Source organism: Schistocerca nitens, chromosome 5 (assembly GCF_023898315.1).
Source record: "Schistocerca nitens isolate TAMUIC-IGC-003100 chromosome 5, iqSchNite1.1, whole genome shotgun sequence".
Classification (NCBI taxonomy): Eukaryota; Metazoa; Arthropoda; class Insecta; order Orthoptera; family Acrididae; genus Schistocerca; species Schistocerca nitens.
This window is the reverse complement of record NC_064618.1, coordinates 411,946,535-411,968,750: the sequence shown is the minus strand read 5'-3', so window position 1 is coordinate 411,968,750 and position 22,216 is coordinate 411,946,535. Positions and strand designations below refer to the sequence as shown.

Sequence of the window (22,216 nt, the reverse complement as noted above, 5' to 3'; positions counted from 1 at the left end):
CTTTAATAAGCTTTATGTAGCCACAAGGATCAGCAAGTTCATTAACTGGCCACCAAGGAGGGACAAGTGCTAAGTTCTGGAACAGTACATTATTGCTGTTATTCCAGCACCCTCAGTGACATCATCTTGGCAGTAGTACAATTTTCCTCATGATATTCTACAGCAAATAATGATACCTATAAAAAATTCAAGTATCTTGTATGAAGTGTAATCTTAGGGTCCTAAAAGAGATCACTTCTAACTTTAGAATGTGAAATCAAATACCTTTCAGCCATCTAATTTCCAAACTCATTTTATTTGGCTACCAGTTTCAGTGATTTACTATGCCATCTTCAGACCCCTGACCAACTTGTAGGAAGATTCCACTTCGGTTCTGGTCAAAACAGGGGCCAGCATTCAAATTCTAGTATCTGCATGCTATGGTGATCACTTCAACCCACATGTCGGTCCGGGACCTGAAGGTGGCATGGTAAACTTCCGAAAATGGTAACCATATAAAATAAGTTTTGAAATTAGATGGCTTAAAAGTGTTAGATTTGACATGCTTTAGTGAACAGCCAAGTCTCGAAACCAATCAGTTCACAGCAACTGGCAACGGTCTTGCCAGAGTGGATACACTGGTTCCCGTCAGATCACCGAAGTTAAGCACTGTCGGATGGGCCGGCACTTGGATGGGTGACCACCTGGGCCGCCGCCACGCGCTGTTGCCATTTTTCGGGGTGCACTCAGCCTCATGATACCAATTGAGAAGCTACTTGACCGAATAGCAGCAGCTCTGGTCAAAGAAAACCATCATAACGGCCGGAATTAAACTAGCACATGAACAGCATTACACAGTGAAAATACACTCTCAAAATGATCTTTTACATGAATCCGTTTCTAAAAATATCAGACATACTGCTATGAACTTCCCCAAAATCTACCAAATGCGAGAATGATGTAAAAGTCATCATGCATATCAGATCAGCATGATGGCATTACAGTCCAAATGATGAAGCTTATTACTGACTCACTACTGCCCACAATAACAGATATCTTCAACCACTCTTGAACACCAGTGCTTCCCCTCAGCCCTGGAAACAAACACTAGTTAAGCCACTACCTGAAAAGGATGTTGCCACAGCACCCTCCAATTACTGAACTATTTGCATTCTTCCCGCACTGTCCAAGGCCTTACCTAACAACAAACAATCTACTTAACAAATAATAATCAGTGCTCTGTAAATATAACAGCACAATATCTGCCTTAATAAAGGCAACAGATGACCTGAAGCTTGCCATAGTTGCACACGAGACAGCTATTATGTGCTTCTTAGACTTCAGCAAAGCCTTTTATTAGCGGGCTAAATTTTTTGCCAAGGGCAGTGCATTGGTTTCGTTCATGCCTGACATCTTGAAAGCAATGCATCATGTCTGGCACCATAAAGTCACAATGGAGACAGACAGTATAAGGCATCCCCAGGGTACAATGTTAGCTATTATATTCTTTTCACTGGATGTCAATCTAGGACTAACTGGAGAAAGGAATGCGTGGAATCTGAAAGAAATGTGGGTGTACCCATGTTCAAATAGATTAGACTGGGCTGTTTGAGGATATCTACTAGGAGAGAGCCTCTCGGACAGGGATGTGGAGTGCCCCAAATGGGTTGGTGGGCACTGAAGTCGCCGAGCAGCAAAAAGGGAGGAGGAAGTTGAGCAGTAAGTTGCAAAGTGTCTTCCCTGATGACAGAAGAAGACAAGGGTGAGTAGACATTGCAAAGAGAGAAGGCAAAACAGGAAAGGGAAAGACGGACAGCAACAGCTTGGAGCTGGGTGTGCAAGGAAATAGTGTGATCATGGACGTCGTCTCGAATGAGCAACATGACTCTCCCGTTAGCCGGCAGGTGAAGTGTGGGAGGTGAAAGTGATTGTGAAAGCGTAATTTTCTTTCCTGGAGTCAGAAAACAACTGGAAGTATGATCACAAGAGGAGCTGTAAATCAACCCTGTTGGATGTGATGCCGTGAATTGGAGAATAACCTTATCTGATACGACATGAGAGGTATCAAATAAGGGGGGCAATGACTGTAGCAGCTGCCAAGTGCCAGAATTCGAACATGCACAACAATGCGCTTCAGAGGCCGGAGGATCCTGGTCCTCTAGTTCAATGGAGGTGTTGGTATTTGCCTTCAGTTGGCCAGCAGACTGGTTGTTGGCGGTGGGTCCCGGTGAAATGGAGGTCGGCCAGGTGAAGGTATTTCATGGTGACACCAATGAAGAAGAATGCCGGGGTGGAGAAGGGAAAAATTGTTTGCCCTTGTTTCATTGCATAGAACCCTGCCATTTGTCAGGTGCAGACCCAGACGATGGCTGGCTGGATGTGCGCAGAAAGTCATCGTGAGAGTACTCCTTTTTGGATTTCCGTGCTTCTGTTTGCAAGGCATGTAATGTCACTGGTGCAGGCAAAGGTTTGTTAGTAAAGATGAGGGTTTGACCTTGGAGCTGGACGATTACACAATCATGGCACTAAACTGGAAGTTGTAAGCCTTCATAGCCATGCCCTTCGTACGTCGGGGTGCAGCAGCACCTGTATGATAATTGCCTGAGGGTGGTGTACAAGGATTGTGACTAACCAACATTTTCTGAGCAATGTGGGTAGGAAACTTTTCCTTCACCCAGATCTCCTGAACGGCTCTCTAATTGAGATAGATTGGACAGTCATGAGAGAAAGCAGCATGGTCACCCTTGCAGTTGATTGAGTGCAGGGAAGGAGATGGACACCCACCCTCACGAGTATCCCTGCCGCAAGTTATGTATTTGGCTGTGTTTTCATAAGATTCACGGGTGTCATTGTAGTGCTGACATGTGTAGCAACACGTGGGATTCGGGATATATGGTCTGACAGTAACAGCTTTATAGTCAGCCCTAATTTTTGATGGCAGTATCACATACTCATATGTGAGGAATGGAGTGCAGTTTGGCACTAATACTTTATGAACACTGTTCATGATGCCATCACTCCCTGGTCAGTGAGGTAGGCTGTAATTTCAGCCTCTGCGAGGCCATTGTGCAGTCAAGTGTATACGACACCACAGGCGGAATTTAGAGTGCACAGGGCCCCTACTTTAACAGGGCAGCTGTAAAGTGTTGTATTAATCAGTTTCTGTGCTTGAAAAGCACTGTCCGGCTACAAACGCAAGGTCCCATTATGCAACTGAGAACAGGCCTTCGCAGGACTGGCAATGGCATTCACACCCTTCTGAATGGATTATCTGTCATGAAATTGTCACCATCATCCATGCATGACACCATGAGGTATCAGGGTGCACCTTGGAGAGGTGTCAATTCTTTCATCTTAACCCATTTACATGAGGAACTCATTGCAGAGAACTCCCCTATGATTGGCAGTGTCTCAGATGGCGGACTCCTTCCCGCTGGAGAACCCTCCCCATGGAGGGGCTCATCTGCCTTAGGTGCTTGTCCACACCTTTTAAGTTGCACCTCACAGACTCCAGACAGAGGGTCAGTCAGCATAGAGGAAGTTACCAGCTCAGGCAATCACCCCTCACTGGGTCTGACCTTCACTAGGGGGTACATACGAGACACACTTGTCAACTTGGGACTGTGAATTATGTGTTACACTGCCACCTTTCACACATCAAATGCATGGGCCAGTCTTCAGGACTGCAGTAGGAGGAGGAGGAGGAGGAGGAAGAAGAAGAAGAAGAAGAAGAAAAGGAAAAAGAGATACCTTATATGCCAAAGTGGAGGAAGGGTGAGAAATGGAGGGACAGGGAAAGAAAGATGGGTGGACAGGATGAATCCATACAAAGTTTCACCAAAAACTTCGGTTTCCCGAAGTAGACTTATGACTCGGTCCCAAGGAAGGCGAAAAGAATAGCAGAAAGATAGACATGCAGCACAAAAAGGGGAGGAGTGCTGCAAAGGCTGGGGCCCCATGGTAACGAAACACATACTCACCAAAGAAAAATGCTGAGCCCCCTGGGGTGGGGTGTGGGGGAATGGTAGAAACACTTGTTCCCATCAGAACAAAATTCCCAGTATTCTTAGCTGGTGCAGTCTCCCTGAACTTCCTTTTCCCAGAACTCCCCATATCAGAAAATAGCTATCTTGTACACCTGCGAATTCTTTTTATATCTGCCACTATCATTACTCTTATTACATTACTATTATTATTATTATTATTATTATTATTATTATTACTGTTACTACCATTATCACTATTAGTGGCAGCAGCTGTAGTAGTAGTACAAGTACTGCCAGTATTAATTTTATTAGTTCAGAGTCGGTATTATTGAGGTACTCACATTGCCAAATCATTTAAATACTATTTGTCATATTATTTTTTTTTTTAAAGCATACTCCGTGAGCACACTGATTAATGAACATACGCATGATGTTTCAGCATCCTGTGATGTATACAGCCCACACTACAGCACCCTGAACACCATCAGAGTAATTATAATCACCCAGAATGTCATGCTGAGTCATGACAAGAGACACACCTTTTCACGTTTTTTCCGGTTATTCTGACTAAATTTCAATTCCTAGTCATCAGGACTTCTGATATAACCTTCCCCAGAAAATACTAAACGACTGTAGAACATAATAAAAGATGTCAGATTTAATCTGAGTAGTAACAGCAGAATATGGACACATCATAAATGCACCTCTACCTTGTCATCAGTTTTTAGGACCTGATATGCTCACACTGCAACACCAAGTCTAATTTTTCAGGTGGTTTAGAATATGGTCTTTCAAATGTAAATGGTTTAAAAGAGTTTGAAGAAGACTCTTTTGCCATTTTAAGAAAAAAATGTCAACTTTGCCCTCGATCTGTAAACTACGAGAAATCAGGAAAATGAAATTTTATATCCTAAAAACTTTTACTGGTAAGTTAGAATGAGCAAAGTTTCAGATTTATCATGTAATTACACCTCCTGTTATAAAAAGCTACTTACTTAATTGAGTGCAAAAATTGTACAAGATGCCTTACTTTAGTTTCTTTCAAGAAAATATTACCAGAGATACTTCTCATAGTTGCCGGAAATTCAGTGGCGCACTTTCAATAGTTGCAATGTGGGTTCAAACAAATGACTATATCTCTGGAAGTAGGATATCAGTGAAAGTATTATACTGACGAAAGTAAAACTTTACTGATATTCATTGGGAACATGTGTTCATGTCCTCACAAAATTTCTGCAAAATCTGTGTTCATCTTGCTCGAACCTCTAGACCACTTGGCAAGAAATGACCTGATAGTGTGTTACAGCAATCTTGCGTCCGACAATTCGGAAGGCAGAATTCAGTATTTAGAGCTTTTCTGCGTCATCCTGTGGCAGCTTATAAAGATGTTTTCTGACAGTCATTCTTTTCCAACACCATTCATGAATAGAACAGGAAAAGGGGAAAAATTATAACTGTAATGGAAGTACACTTTTGCCACACAGCGTAAGGTGACGTGGAGCATAGATGTGGATGTCAGCATGGAGAACATTAAAAAACTAAGTATGGAATGGCCACACAGTTTGTACTGCATACCTCTCAAGTTTACGGTTGAGCACTGCTCCATCTCTCTGGGCTGTTAGTTTTACGTTACAACTAACCTGCCATTTACATACTCAAAACAATGGAAAATGTGGTTAGTAAAATAAAGTTGCTTTTTTATACATCTGACTACAAGCTAAAGACCATACAATGAATAATGGACTACTGATCCTGTTGACAGTTGAAAAACACACAGGTACAATCTGGATTAAGCGAAGTGTTCAATACCACTTTGCCAACGCACAACCACAACGTCGCATTTCAACTTGACTTTGGGCTACGCTGTCATGTATACGTTTCTCATTAACATTTATTGGCTTTGCCAACTGACAAGCAAACTGCCACCTTCCAACCTAACCTAGGCCTCAAGTTATGCCTCAGATGAGTTTGTCACGAGAACCTACAGTTCAAAAACTAGCACATAGATGCAAAAGAGATATTATTATAAAGGGCATGGACCACAGGCAATAAGCACTCATACAGAAAGTTGGCTATGCTATACTGGCAGTATCAAATGCCTGTCAATGATAATGCACTAAATAATCACACAGTTCATTCAGAATATGCACAGCCTTGGTGATGTCAACTGAGGGGTCAATTCAACTTGTAGGCCTATATGTTCATATATAAAGGTAAGCTACAGCCTCTCACACTCCACCCCTGCGGCCCTGCAGTCTGCTGCTCTACTCGCAGTGCGTCATATTGTCACTCACCTACATCAGACTTCGGCGTCTGAAATGTCTGGACGAGGCAAGAGAGAAAGCTGGCTTCCGTGCTCGAATTCTGATGCAAGCCATCAGGAATGATCGCGATGTGAAGAAGAAGACGAAGAAGAAGGCAGTGCAGCAATGCTACAATTGCCAAAAAATGTGGAATGTTGCCAAGTCAAACAAGGGTACAGTCACGTGTTTGAATTGCCCGAATGTGCAAGACGCATGCGACTGTGACAAGCCAAGAACTGCTGCCACATGCTTGAATTGCAGCGGTGCTTACACTGCTAACTCATGCAGCTGTAGTTACATAATGCCCTGGAAACTGCAGAAGAGAGCTGCCACGTACCCACAGCCGGTCAAAGGCAATAACACAATGCCCCCCACCCCTAACCCAACCCAACAGGTGGAAGTGGGCTGCGCTGCCATAAGAAGACATCACAGATGATGTGCTGGATGTCCTCACAGCAACAATGGTGGCAGAGAGGACTGCCATGAAGGATGAGCTCGTAGCTGTCCACCGGCAGTTGGAACAGCTGTGGGATGAGCTGAGAGCTGAAAAGAAGATGCCTGTCCCCGCCATCACGTTCCCTGTGACACAGAAGGCAAGGGTGGATGCTGCCACCCAGACGGACACAGCCTCCCCCCCCCCCCCCGGGAGAAATGCGGAAGGCTGCGATGATGCTCACGGATGTTGAGTCACCTGCTCTCCTTCCCGAAGGGGAGGCTGGCCAGTGGACACATGACGAAGAGACACCCATCGAGACAACCTCACAAGACAAGGAAGAGTTAGAGGACGAACGGAAATACGGAAGCGTCCGATCCCGCCCGTCTGCTTTGACCCATGATGTCACAAATATGGCGGAAACAACCATAAACCAAGATTCCAATACGGCGCATATAAAGTCGGTACGTACACATTATGAGGACGAAAATACATCAAAAAACACACACACACACTTTCCACAAAAAGCCTAATGACACTAACGGGGCAAATGTGGGAAATGGGGTGTTTTTAGGTGGGGGCAAACTAAATATAAACAAATTTAGACACCCACCCCCATACAAAACCACACAAAACGACGAAAAAAACTCCCCAAATACCACTAAACACAATATCATCTGGAATCGGACACTTCCCTTCCCTTCCACTCAACAGCAGCTCCCGATCCCATAAATTAGGATCAAACACTTCCCTTGGCCTATATAGCTCTAAAACATCTCCCAATACCAATATCAACATACACAGCGACACACTGGGATAGAACACTTCCCTTGACCTGGCACTGTTAATTTTATCCGTCATATCCATTCCTGAACAAAAACAACTGATTAATTTTACTAAAATTACCACACGATGTACAGCGAACAACACAAAATTAACCTTCAAACAAAATCGTTAACTCACTGAAACGAATTCCACTAGAAGCACAGCCGACACTCAAACAATTCTGGATAATGAGCAAACGCAAACTGAGCCCATTACACCACACAAACGAAAACCCTAACATACCACCAGAGAGCACAACAAACCACAACACGACGACATGTACAAACACGCCACACTCACAAACCAAACTCCGTGCCGTCATGACGTCACACACGACAACACCCTTACGTCACGGGTCAAAGTCGATGCATGGGATCGGACGCTTCTGTCGACCCGGAAGACCTGCATGAATGCCTGCCACTCCCAGATGAGTGCAGTGTGTAGCCTGTGCTAAAGAAGATGGCAGCATCACTTCGAGACAGGACGTGGCTACACCTGAACAACACATATCCCACTACCCCTTCGGATTTTCTTAAACCATCTCTTCCACAAAAGTCACATGATTTCTACGAAGTCTGTGACCTCACGTGTGATGTCATATCAAAGAAGGAGCTTAGGACCATAAATACCAATCCTATATTCACCCGCACCGACTGGAAACACCTCGTGTCTCAGAAAGGTGGGTGAAGGAAGAATTTTGGTTGGGAAGGAGGAAGTCTTGCACTGACGATATGGCATCCAACACCTACTTCGACAAACTTAACAAACTGGGGATAATGAAAGAATAATTTAACCTCTAGCTTGATAGGTGCCATGTTTTTTTCTACTCCTGCACAACTCCTAGACAATGCAACAGAGGCCCACTATCATCAACCAGAGAAGATCGAGGAGGAACAGCAGACCCCTGCTTAGCCTCCAGCACCATGGACTAAAGGATATATCCATCTGTTGCACTGATATTTTGTGTCACTGATAACTATTAATGTTTTCTTTGATTAGAATATGAGAAGTATAAAATCACCAAAATGTGTGCAGGACAGCTCTTTATACTGGTAATAGTTTGAAGAAAGTATGACCAAAGATGCTACACACTAGAGAAACGATATGATCAACAAACAGATATTTAAATAACAGTGAAATGACAACTGGGCAGTGGAAAATGTTGGCAACTATTTTGTAATCCTAAAGCTAGAAGAATGGAGCCTTTAAATTTACCTGCTAACTGGGACCCACTTATCAAAAACATTGAAATGAGTGTACAAGAGCTAAAAAAAAAAAAAAAAGGTAACGATGTTTGGGATACAACAAAGTAAATAAACACTAAAGTACCACGGTACTGAAGTGCCATGGATTAACAAGAAGGTCTATCTCTGTGGCTCCAACACTACATACCTGCTTTCTCTTCTGACAGCTGCCATACAAATGCTGCGCCTGAAGTACGTTTCTGAGGGTTGTTCTAAACGTATAGTCCTTCTGGAAATAAATGACGACGCGGTTCCTCTGAATCTCACATTTTTCTATTCTTAACTTCCAAGTTGCGCTAGCTTCTTTCAGAGATGTAAGCTGCTGTAGGTAAAAGTTGATAAATGTCAGTAAATCACTTCCAAAACCACATATGCTGAGCTACAACATTTTTTTTTAAATTTTGTTGTTACCATTAATACTAGCCCAGTATATATACGATTAGTACACATTTTAAGTTTCCTAATAAATGCATGCTTTGCATGTACGAATTGTAAATACATTCAACAGTTTGTGAGCTATTTAAAATTTAAATATCAAGAGACTTAATTCTAATTATCGACACTTGTGATCTAACGTTTTTCACATCATTGAGATACATAAAAAGGGCGCACAGTGGCTCCATATCAAAGTCACTTGCCTCTTTCAGGTTCAATTTCTTGCTATCTGACTCGCTTATGGAATCTGAAGTAACAGAGCTCTCCAAAATTGCGGCTGTAGGCAGTTCACAGTTTGCCTCATTTCCTTTAAAGTTCGTCATTGTATAATAAAGGGGAAAACTCATGTCACCATCACGAAGTAAATTCTCACTGTGCTTACGTACGTTGCATTTTACTGATTCATTAGTTAAGTTAAAATGATTGCAGAGATTTTCAACAAATGCGTTTATTACATCGTGATCCATAATCGCACTAGTCTTACAAACAAACCGTAAGCATACTTCTTTGACAGTACGCCATGCACTTGTAAACAACACAGCATCCACAAGTCTGGATCAGTGGATCAACTGTTCTATTGCCGAATAGCAAAGATATGGCTCCAGAGTGTGTGTAAAACAGTGCACTTTGGTGTTTGCTCACCTGTATTTTTAGACCACGTTGTTCTTCGAGCTGTATTTTCTGAAGCCGGATTTCTACTTGATTCATTTTCAAGACAAGAGATTTGCCATAAATAAAGGAAAGCGAATGGACCAAAAGAGACTGAGTTATATCCTTCCACAATGAACCATGTCACATTCTGGACAATTTTCACAATTAGTACCATCCAACAATGAAAGGGAAAGAAAATATAAGAAAATCTATAAAGAACAAACCACACTGGCCGTCACGTCAAGTCAAAAATTTCACAATGCACTTTTAATGGCCGCATTCACACTGGCCGTCAACGGAGCGTCGCGAACAAGTCGGGTCGCGCCATGGTTTCTGGGAAGAAATTTTTGATGGCGTCATCGTTTGATAACATCGGAAGTTAATCTATTTTCGCCGCGTTCACTCATGTCATAGTAGTGGATTTTGTTCCTTTTTATTATGTATTTGTGATTTGTTTTCGCGGTAAACAGCAAATGCTCCATCTCGACTCCATTCTTTTCCATTCAGTGTTCTTCCACAAGCGAGGTCAGATATCTGAAAGCAAAAAGTTATTTAGGTTTCAAAATAAGCAAATACGTTGATGAAATGATTTTCATTAAATAACATTTTAGGAGAAAAAAACAGCTATAATAAAGCAGAAAAACACAGTGATTCATGAAATTGTTAGTTTCGTAAGAAAAAATAAAAAATGGTGAGGTAAAAAAGTTCTATTCATTCCCTTAAAACTATTGTTTGATGTGTTTGTATGTACATATTTTCGCTATCAAATAAATGCCGATGCTTTAAAATGTTGTTTCGCTTCTCAGCACTTTACCATAAAAAATTGATCAAGAATACATCTTATGAAGTGTCCTTTGGGTATTAATAAACTTTATCGTTGTTAGTTCTTCAATTCATACATATACTCCGAGGTTTTGTGTCACTGTGATAACTCGTAACTTCACTTTCACGATTCGGTACTGGCCTATTAGATTAGATGAGATTCAGTTTTCGTTCCATCGACCCAAAAGATGAGATGATACTCGTGGGTGTGGAACAATCTATAAACTAAGCGAAATGACATGACGTGACAGAAAGTGTGAATACACCCTGACGTGATGGTGTCGTGACATGATGTGACATGGTGTCAAGCCCTTAAAGGTACATTCCACTGCATCGTTACTTTGAAGGTGAAGTATGGTGTTTTAAAGGTGCAACATTGTTTTTAATCTTCATTCACAGTATATTCTAAAATAATATGTACCTCGCTTGAATAACTGAAATGATGTGTAATTTCTTCAAAGGCAATAGGCTAATTCTTTATTTGTGTTTATGGATTCTTCCGTTATGTAGGTGTAATTAATCCTACTAACAGAATCAAGAGACCTTCAAAATGATGAAATAATATTAATTTTAATATGCTACTTGCTTCCACACATAATAATACAGAACACTAAGAGTAAAATATGTTTAGACAGTGCAAATAATGTTCAAAATTTAGTACAAACAGACAAAGTATAAAATTAATTTATATCACTTGCGGCTAACAAGAACTGGACAAACCATGTTCTCGCGTATACTGAGTCGATGTAACTGTCAAAATTGAAATTGCTGATAACTGTATATCAGACTGCAAGAGTTATAAGAATAGATGTACATCCTCAAAAAGTGACTTCTGTTATTGGTAGCTTGTTGGACATAGAAAAGCACGATTTCCCCCTCCAACATGGACCAAACAGCTCAGGAGACGAAGTCCATGAAAGAAAGAAAGAAAATATAGAGAGGGAGATATACTTCGATAAGCAAGTCGACAACTTCCGATCCATACAAATAAGTATCGGAACTATTACACAAGGCCCCCTCTGAACATTTATCAAATATGGTGGGGAACATCCCATTTTGATGAATGAGATAGGACATGAGATATTTCTGTGTTGGAGAGGAAACTGACAAGAAATAATAAAAAGAAATGGAAGTTTCCGTTGAAAACTTTCGTGAAACAGTTTGCGGTTGTCCTGGGCAATGATGTCAACATCCAGGTTTGTGGCACTGTGTGAATTACTAAGGGACCAAGCTGCTGAAGTCATCGGTCGCTAGACTTACACATTGAGGACTCGAACCTCCAGCGGGAGAGGCCGCGCAATCCGTGACATAGTGCCATGTGGCCACTCCAAGCCGCTTTCTGGCAGTGTGCAAGCTAACATTAGCAGCGTACTTGAAGAAAATAAGAAGAATTAATTGTTTGGGGAGCCCTCCCAGGGGATACCGCCATGTCGTAGGCATCTTCAGTGCTGGGCAGGAGGGTTTGTGCGCTTTGATGAGGTCTAGAGCTGTACCGGCGGTAGCCCACTCCTCCAGGTTCGGGGTTGAGCCCAGGGTTGATACCCCATTACATCTACATCTACATCTACATCCATACACCGCAAGCCACCTGATGGTGTGTGTACTTTGAGTACCTCTATCGGTTCTCCCTTCTATTCCAACCTTGCAAAAATCTATTATTACGAATAATCCAACAAGGAATGCAGGATTGTCCCTATGTAGACAAACTGTGTTAGGAAATAGGAATATAGATTTATTGGCGCTTAAATTTGGAACATGGAACTTGCATGCACTGTTACAAGCAGGAGAGATGAATAATGTTGCAGAGATGCTTATAACAGTTTCCACAACTAAACTTTGTCTCGAAACCTGACAGAAAATCCTAAGAGATTCTGGCCACATGTAAAGTATGTTCTTTCTGCAGGCTATACAAGATTGGAATAATAGAGAATTGTGAAGGTGGTTTTATGAACCCTCTGCCAGGCACTTAAATATGATTTGCAGAGTATCCATGTAGATGTGGATGTAGATGTAGATGTAGATGTGGAAAGGTGCTAAGGTATGGAATGGGAATTGTTGAACTGCAGGAAATCAGGTGGAGGGGAAGAGGAGAGATTTATAAGCAGAAATTCTCCCTGTAGTATTCAGGAAAAGACACAAGACAAGGGGAGTACGGAGTTGGGTTTATAGTCTGCAAGGATAAGCATAGATCTGTTACTGCTTTCACCCCACATAATGAAAGAATATGTACTCTATGTATGAAAGGCAAATTTCACATTGTGTCCTTTGGGAATGTATATGGACCAAAGGAAGAATCAGGTGAAGATACTGTGGAAATCTATGATCAACTACAGGAGGTTTGTGACAAAATAGCCAGGTATGATTTCAAAATAGTGCTTGGCGACTATAATGCAAAACTGGGAAAGGAAAAGGCGTACAGAAGTGTGTTTTGTAAGGAAGGTCTGTATTATGAAACTAATAATAATGGCATGAGGGTTGCACAGTTTGCTTCTGCAAACAAGTTGAAGGCAGTAAGTACTTGTTTTCCAAGGAAAAATATCTATAAAGGGACATGGAAAATACAAGGAACAAATTAGGCAAACGAAATAGACCATATATTGATATCACAGAGGTGGGCATCCGCTATGGAAACACTTTCCAAGGAGCTAATTCTGATTTTGACCATTACCTAGTAGGAGCCAAAATGAGACAGAAACTTTCCATGGCTGCCAAAGGAAGTAGTACCAGAGTGAAGAAACGGAATATAGAACAACTGAAAGATAGGTCTACTGTTCAAGAGTATCAGAACAGATTGACACAGGAGTTACAAACAAAAGATGGTGGGGATGATACAGACAAAGAACGGAACACTATTAAAGATGCCATTAGGACAGCAGCATATGAAATACTGGGGAAGCAAGTAGACTTAGGAATGAAGACTGGTATGAAGATGAACATAGATAGGCAGTGGAACAGAAAAGGAAGCAAGGCTTAAATATTTGCAGCGGAACACTAGTTAAAATCAGGCTTCATATAATGAAAAAAGAAGAGTGTGTGACTGAAATGTCACAGGATTTGTGCTGGACGTCATTAAGGGGATACGGAATCACCTATCCCCGCAATGTTAATATATGCCTACTATAGGGAACATTTTCTCACAAACTACTGGAGACAAAGAGGTAAAAATTTTACTGTATGTGCATTCATATGTTACAACAATACTGAAACAACAGTTTATTGTCAAAGTATTTTCTTACAGAGATATTGTACATTTATTTTTAAGTAAATTTTTTCCATCGCTTTTTACTAGACTATCACCCCTAAGTCTTTTGTAAATCAAGTAATTAAAAAATCGTTGTTTCAGTATGTAATAGGGACCTATGTCACTACGTCATAAAAATTTCAGACTTCTAGGTTGACCAGTACCTGAGATAATGTTCCTAGATGAAGTAAAAAGTAAACTTACGGGAAACGGAGAAAGAAGATTAAAACATTCCTGATCCGTAGCTAATACCCCCTTCACAGTCTTCATAATCATCTTCAAGTCTTCTTTTGGCACCCCTCTGCACCTGTCTTGCTTTTTTCACTAATGTCTTGATTATATTATCAGCATGCCTTAGTCTGTGCTGATCTAAAAAGAACATAGCACGTACCGTACGGGAACCAACACACATACCCAACTTTTGAAGGACCTGGCATTTAGTTATATTTCCAAGATTGAAGGTTGCCACAGCATCATACACACCAAAATGTAGTGTATTAATTCCGACAAACACTGTTTTTGGGAGACGATGCCATATCACACTATTCAAGCACTCGTTGGGGTTCTGCGTTTTTCCGTGAAGACATTTCATCAGAAGACTTCTGTCAGCCAGATCTCTGAAAATGGGCTTTATTTCTGCCATGATGGCTGATGGTAGACTGTTGTTAGTCCCCTATTGTATTTACACCAGCTGTTTTCACCTTTGGGGCACAAACCATGTTGTGGATGCTCATCCGTGGATGCGGTGTGGAAATATAAAGCCCATATAGCTCTCCTCATTTCTTCAAGATTGCCTGTATTTTGCCTGATTGCAAGGCCATAGCAGTTCTGAATGTGGTCTATTATGGAATCAGTCAATCTTCCTCTGCCATCCAAGGTTTTCCCATCATCTAGTTTTCTCCCTTTCATAACTGATTTTAACCTTCTCAGCCTGGCACCCATTCTCTTCTGCACATGTCCTATACATTCAAGTTTGCTTATATTTACACTGTTCCCATATGGTTTGCTTTCCAAAACTTCTTTGAATGCTTTAGAGTCACCATCTCCCAGATATTTGACATAGCGAACATTATACCACTGTGAAGAGCGATGAAAAATTTTCTTCACCCCAGCAACCTCCATGCCACCACTACTACCATAATAATTAGCAATACAGTCATCACTGTGTTCATTTTTCAGCCTGCCTGTGCACCTACAGTATTTAGACATTATTGCAACATCAATAACCTTGCCAGTATCAACACTAGTTGCTGTTACAACACCATTGTTGGAGGTGTGGCCCCTTTTCTGCCACGTGCCATCAAACGCCACTGTGAGGTCACGACTGCCGTCATTTTCTTCCACTGCTTCTTCCACAGCAACCTGCATTGACTTCTGTGCTACATCTTCAACTGCAGATCCTAGTACATAATTGTAAGCTTCAAACTTTGAAGGTGCACTTGGAAGATTTAGAACACCACATAGCATATCACCAGCTGCTTTGCCCTTACCAATTGCTCGCAATCCATAAACTAACCTAATATTTACACTATAAAGTTCAGTTTTCTTGTATCCATTATTTACAGTTACTGAAACCGAACTTGGAAACTTACAGCTGTATTTACAAACACTGCATATTAAATTAAACTGGGCAGCCAGGCCAACATGGGATTCTACTTTCAGAGAAACGTTTCCATGACATTTTTTGCAGCACAAACTGTTTTCAAGAGCTTCACACAATATATTCGTATCAATGAGTTCAAAAACTTCATTCCCTCTATCAAGTAAATTATATTTCTCTTCCAAATCTCTTAGTTTTTTATGAGAAGCACTGTTTTCATTTGGTGTAAGTTCGTTCGGCAAATCAGTAATAAGTGGATTCACATTTTCCAACAGTGATGATGATGAACTGCTTTGCTTTGCTAATGAATCATTATTTCTTTTCTTTTGCCAGTTCACACGCTTTTTAAATACTTTTGCTTTAGCTCTAGGCATTTTCACTGCGAAAAATGAAGCACTAAATACGAAATAACTCAACAACTACTTTCTTATATCACACTGTTTACAAAACAGTCCCGCCACAAAGTCAAAGAGTAACTTGAGGAAACCAGAGAGAAACATTTTCGGGCAACTAGTGTATAAATAGTCGCTGGAAACCGGGATATTTGAATTCATGTCACTTTAAAGGTACTGCCAAAAAGTTCATGGTCAGCCACGAGAGACGTGTATAACTAAAGCGCAATACCCGATCTCACAAATATATAAAAATAAAATAGTTATAATTGTAGTAGAGCTATGTATGATACGTCATTTTAAAGAGGAAACATGGCAGAATATAATACGCCAATAAAAAAAAATTCGATTTTTTAACCCAAAATCCGATTCCGTATCCCCTTAAAAGAAAGGCGTTCCTCATTGCGACGGCAACTTTCTCCTCTGAATGCGAAAATATTTCGTTGACACCGAGCTGCGTAGGGAGAAACGATCACCACGATAAAATACGGGAAATCGGAACTTGTACGGAAAGATATAAGTTTTCGTTCTTTCCACGCACTATACGAGATTGGAATAATAGAGAATTGTGAAGCTGGTTCAGTGATACCTCTGCCATGCACTTAAATGTGATTTGCAGAGTATCCATGTAGCTGTAGATGTAGAGGAGCAAGGGTATGGAGGAGGAATAAAAGGGAAGCCATGAAGGCAAAGATAGAAAGATGGAAGAGCACTATCAAAGGAATGAAAGCAGAAAGTTCTACAAGAAAATTAAAGGAGGAACTCAAGAATATAGAAAGAAAATAACAGCTTTTAAGGACAAAGATGTAAATTTGCTGACAGATAAACGAGATGTTCCAGATAGATGGAGAGAATACTTTAAGAGAATTCTAGAGGGAAATCCTTCCAGGAATGAGCAGCCACTCTATTATATCACAGATCCAGAAATAGAGAAACCAACACTAGAGGAAGTACGGAAGGTAGTGTATTGTCTAAAAATTATAAAGCACCAGGAACTGATGAAATAACTGCATAACTGTTAAACAATGGGGGAACTGATCTTCCTAAGTGGTTCCACAAACTTATTGAGTTGATATGGAATCAGGAAAGAATCCCAGAAGAACGGACTTAGGTGTAACTCAACCAATAGACAAGAAATGAGACAAAACTAGCTGTTCAGATTACCAAGGAATTAACCTGCTGAATGTAGCCTAGTGTTAGTATTATCTACAACAGATTAGCACTATATGCAGAAGAGATTTTGGGGGAGTATCAGTGTGTACTTTGGCCTAATAGATCAACAACAGACTAAATATTTGTATTGAGGCAAATACATGAAAAGGTGTAGGTTTAATAATGAATAAAAAAAATAGGAGTGCGGGTTAGCTACTACAAACAGTATAGTGAACGCATTATTGTGGCCAAGATAGACACAAAGCCCATGCCTACTACAGTAGTACAAGTTTATATGCCAACTAGCTCTGCAGATGATGAAGAAATTGATGAAATGTATGACGAGATAAAAGAAATTATTCAGGTAGTGAAGGGAGACGAAAATTTAATAGTCATGGGTGACTGGAATTCGTCAGTAGGAAAAGGGAGAGAAGGAAACATAGTAGGTGAATATGGATTGGGGGGAAGAAATGAAAGAGGAAGCCGCCTTGTAGAATTTTGCACAGAGCATAACTTAATCATAGCTAACACTTGGTTCAAGAATCATAATAGAAGGTTGTATACCTGGAAGAATCCTGGAGATACTAAAAGGTATCAGATAGATTATATAATGGTAAGACAGAGATTTAGGAACCAGGTTTTAAATTGTAAGACATTTCCAGGGGCAGATGTGGACTCTGACCACAATCTATTGGTTATGAACTGCAGATTGAAACTGAAGAAACTGCAAAAAGGTGGGAATTCAAGGAGATGGGACCTGGATAAACTGAAAGAACCAGAGGTTGTAGAGAGTTTCAGGGAGAGCATAAGGGAACAATTGACAGGAATGGGGGAAAGAAATACAGTAGAAGAAGAATGGGTAGCTCTGAGGGATGAAGTAGTGAAGGCAGCAGAGGATCAAGTAGGTAAAAAGACGAGGGCTAATAGAAATCCTTGGGTAACAGAAGAAATATTGAATTTAATTGTTGAAAGGAGAAAATATAAAAATGCAGTAAATGAAGGAGGCAAAAAGGAATACAAACGTCTCAAAAATGAGATCGACAGGAAGTGCAAAATGGCTAAGCAGGGATGGCTAGAGGACAAATGTAAGGACGTAGAGGCTTGTCTCACTAGGGGTAAGATAGATACTGCCTACAGGAAATTAAAGAGACCTTTGGAGATAAGAGAACCACTTGTATGAACATCAAGAGCTCAGATGGCAACCCAGTTCTAAGCAAAGAAGGGAAGGCCGAAAGGTGGAAGGAGTATATAGAGGTTTTATACAAGGGCGATGTACTTGAGGATAATATTATGGAAATGGAAGAGGATGTAGATGAAGATGAAATGGGAGATAAGATACTGCGTGAAGAGTTTGACAGAGCACTGAAAGACCTGAGTCGAAACAAGGCCCCCGGAGTAGACAACATTCCATTAGAACTACTGATGGCCTTGGGAGAGCCAGTCATGACAAAACTCTACCATCTGGTGAGCAAGATGTATGAGACAGGCGAAATACCCACAGACTTCAAGAAGAATATAATAATTCCAATCCCAAAGAAAGCAGGTGTCGACAGATGTGAAAATTACCGAACTATCAGTTTAATAAGTCACAGCTGCAAAATACTAACGCGAATTATTTACAGACAAATGGAAAAACTAGTAGAAGCGGACCTCGGGGAAGATCAGTTTGGATTCCGTAGAAATGTTGGAACACGTGAGGCAATACTAACCTTACAACTTATCTTAGAAGAAAGATTAAGAAAAGGCAAACCTACGTTTCTAGCATTTGTAGACTTAGAGAAAGCTTTTGACAACGTTAACTGGAATACTCTCTTTCAAATTCTGAAGGTGGCAGGGGTAAAATACAGGGAGCGAAAGGCTATTTACAATTTGTACAGAAACCAGATGGCAGTTATAAGAGTCCAGGGGCATGAAAGGGAAGCAGTGGTTGGGAAAGGAGTGAGACAGGGTTGTAGCCTCTCCCCGATGTTATTCAATCTGTGTATTGAGCAAGCAGTAAAGGAAACAAAAGAAAAATTCGCAGTAGGTATTAAAATTCATGGAGAAGAAGTAAAAACTTTGAGGTTCGCCGATGACATTGTAATTCTGTCAGAGACAGCAAAGGACTTGGCAGAGCAGTTGAACGGAATGGACAGTGTCTTGAAAGGAGGATATAAGATGAACATCAACAAAAGCAAAACGAGGATAATGGAATGTAGTCAAATCAAATCGGGTGATGCTGAGGGGATTAGATTAGGAAATGAGACACTTAAAGTAGTAAAGGAGTTTTGCTATTTAGGGAGCAAAATAACTGATGATGGTCGAAGTAGAGAGGATATAAAATGTAGACTGGCAATGGCAAGGAAATCGTTTCTGAAGAAGAGAAATTTGTTAACATCGAGTATAGATTTACGTGTCAGGAAGTCGTTTGTGAAAGTATTTGTATGGAGTGTAGCCATGTATGGAAGTGAAACATGGACGGTAAATAGTTTGGACAAGAAGAGAATAGAAGCTTTCGAAATGTGGTGCTACAGAAGAATGCTGAAGATAAGGTGGGTAGATCACGTAACTAATGAGGAGGTATTGAATAAGATTGTGGAGAAGAGAAGTTTGTGGCACAACTTGACTAGAAGAAGGGATCGTTTGGTAGGACATGTTTTGAGGCATCAAGGGATCACAAATTTAGCATTGGAGGGCAGCGTGGAGGGTAAAAATCGTAGAGGGAGACCAAGAGATGAATACACTAAGCAGATTCAGAAGGATGTAGGTTGCAGTAGGTACTGGGAGATGAAGAAGCTTGCGCAGGATAGAGTAGCATGGAGAGCTGCATCAAACCAGTCTCAGGACTGAAGACCACAACAACAACAACATGAAAAGGGATATGAGTACAACACTGAGCTTCATAAGCTCTACATAGACTTCAAGCAGGCCTTTGATGGTCTCGATAAACCACAAATGGTACATGACGCGTCTCACTTATTCAAGCAAAAATGGCTGGTTCCAAGGCTTCAGTGTGAGTAGATGGAGAACTGAGGAATTGGTTTAGCATTAGTAAAGGAGTCAGACAAGGGGATAAAATATCTACAATGCTTTTCAATCTGACTCTTGAAGCAGCCGCACGGAAGCTTAAGATATCTCGTGCATAGGCATAAAGTTGTCTCAGATAAGTGCATATGCTTCAGATGTAGCAATTATTAGTAGAAGAAGGACATAACTAGAGAGGACATTATGTGAGCTGAAAGAACCTACAGGACCTAAAGGCCTTTATATAAATGAAACAAAGACCGTACATGAATTTCACCAAGAAGGAAAATAATAACTTAGGTAGGTTATCAGCAGACGGTTTCAGTTTTGAACATGTGCATAAATTTGACTATTTGGGCTCTAATATTAACAGCACAAATTCCGTGTCAAACGTAATGAAACTGTGCATCATAAGTGGTAAAAGGTGCTTTCAAACGTTTAAGAAATTGTTGGCCTCTCGGATATTAAATAGGCAGCTGAAGCTGAAATTATATAAGGTTATGATCAGGCCAGTTGTAACTATGGATGCAAAACATGGACGCTAACGATTTTTGGAGATCGAGGGGGAATGTTGAGCTAGACTGCCTCATACAAGGAGCTGACACCATGAGAATAATAAAAAGCAAAAAAAATAAAAAAAATAAGCTCCGTCTTTAGGCCACAAGTGGCCCATCCGGGACCGTCCGGCCGCCGTGTCATCTTCCGAGGAGGATGCGGATAAGGAGGGGCGTGTGGTCAGCACACCGCACTCCCGACCGTTAGGACGGTATTCTTTGACCGAAGCCGCTACTAATCGGTCGAGTAGCTCCTCAATTGGCATCACGAGGCTGAGTGCACCCCGAAAAATGGCAACAGCACATGGCGGCAGGATGGTGACCCATCCAAGCGCCGGCCACGCCCGACAGCGCTTAACTTCGGTGATCTCACGGGAACCGGTGTAGCCACTGCGGCAAGGCCGTTGCCTAAAAAGCAAAAAAAAAAAAAAAAAAAAATAGCCTCGATTGTGCGTTTCCTTAGGATGGATACTGGAAGAACAACTAAAAAGAATTTTGAATGGATGCCAACCAGAAGAAGACAGAGAGGAAGGCCACAAAAACGGTGGACAGATGACGTGGAAGAAGGTATGAAATCTCTCAGAGTCTGAGGATGGCAGAGAAGCACACTGGAGAGGGCAGAATGAAGGAAACTTGTTGATGAGGCTAAAACCGACAAACGGTTGTAATGCCATGAGAAGAAGAAGATGAATTGTTTGGGGAGTCAATGTTAAATTAATTGACCCCTTTTATGTGAAGAAAAATTTCTTAATGTCCACTAGTCAGATGATATTCATCACTGGCCACTGAGAGTTGTGATGACATCAGCCATATTTCCCTGATGTCGTGCATGGCTGATTGTTGTTCCCTCTCCTGTTCATCCCATCCAGCGTTCGGTAGTAAATCCATCCAGCCAACTTTTGCGACACAGGACTCCCAGCATGTCGTCACTGTGATTCCTTATGTGAATAACATGTTCATGTTGTATGCAGTGTCAACATTACAAGCAGTTTGACACTTGGTTTATTTGTGTTGTTGTAGGACATTCGACACTAATAGTGAATAGTGGATTTAGAATAGTTATAAGTTACTGTCTTTGTCACTGAATGCCTGTTGTGACCAGAAGCATGGAAATCAACATCCCCAACTGGTTTAGAGGCTTCAGTGAAAATGTGAACATTAAACTAGAAGTAAGTAATGAAAGTATTAAAGCACTGAATGAAAATATAAAAGCTCTACAGATGGATATAAACTCTAGTATCCAAGTACAGGGCTCTGAATTAAAAACAGAAATAAAATCAATTACGAGTAATCTTGAGCAGCATAAAATAGAGATAAGTAATCAGATGTCACAATTACAGACAACAATATCTGTTTTTAGAGAGAGGCTAAATGTTAAGTAATGAGGTTAATGAATAATTTGTGGAAGTAAATAACGATTTAAAATAAATTAAAGATTTAGCTGAACAAAAATTAGAAAAAGCACATAAGCAAATCTTAAATATACAATTAAAGTTAAATGTTTTAGAGTATAATAAGGAGTCTGACGTGACTGCTGCACAACATCCAGCCTTGCAACTATGGAAGAATGTGTTTGTGACTTAACAGAACAACAAG

General features: G+C 40.9%; 1 protein-coding gene and 1 pseudogene across 3 annotated transcripts in view; one reads left to right on the top strand and one right to left on the bottom strand.

Annotated features, from left to right (window-relative positions):
* LOC126260047 (DALR anticodon-binding domain-containing protein 3) overlaps positions 1-9,797 on the bottom strand; it is an 86,906-nt gene extending 77,109 nt beyond the window's left edge. Inside the window, exons 1-2 of one of the 3 annotated variants that reach the window (XM_049957233.1) lie at positions 9,409-9,797; positions 8,919-9,092 (exon numbers count right to left, since the gene is read on the bottom strand). In XM_049957233.1, the coding sequence (XP_049813190.1) occupies positions 8,919-9,092; positions 9,409-9,672 (438 nt within the window). In that variant the 5' untranslated portion in view covers positions 9,673-9,797. The remainder of the gene's footprint in view (positions 1-8,918; positions 9,093-9,408) is intronic. The other 2 variants (XM_049957232.1, XM_049957231.1) reach the window with 2 other exon arrangements.
* On the top strand, positions 591-710 carry LOC126261493 (5S ribosomal RNA; annotated as a pseudogene).
* Positions 9,798-22,216: the final 12,419 nt, after the last annotated feature.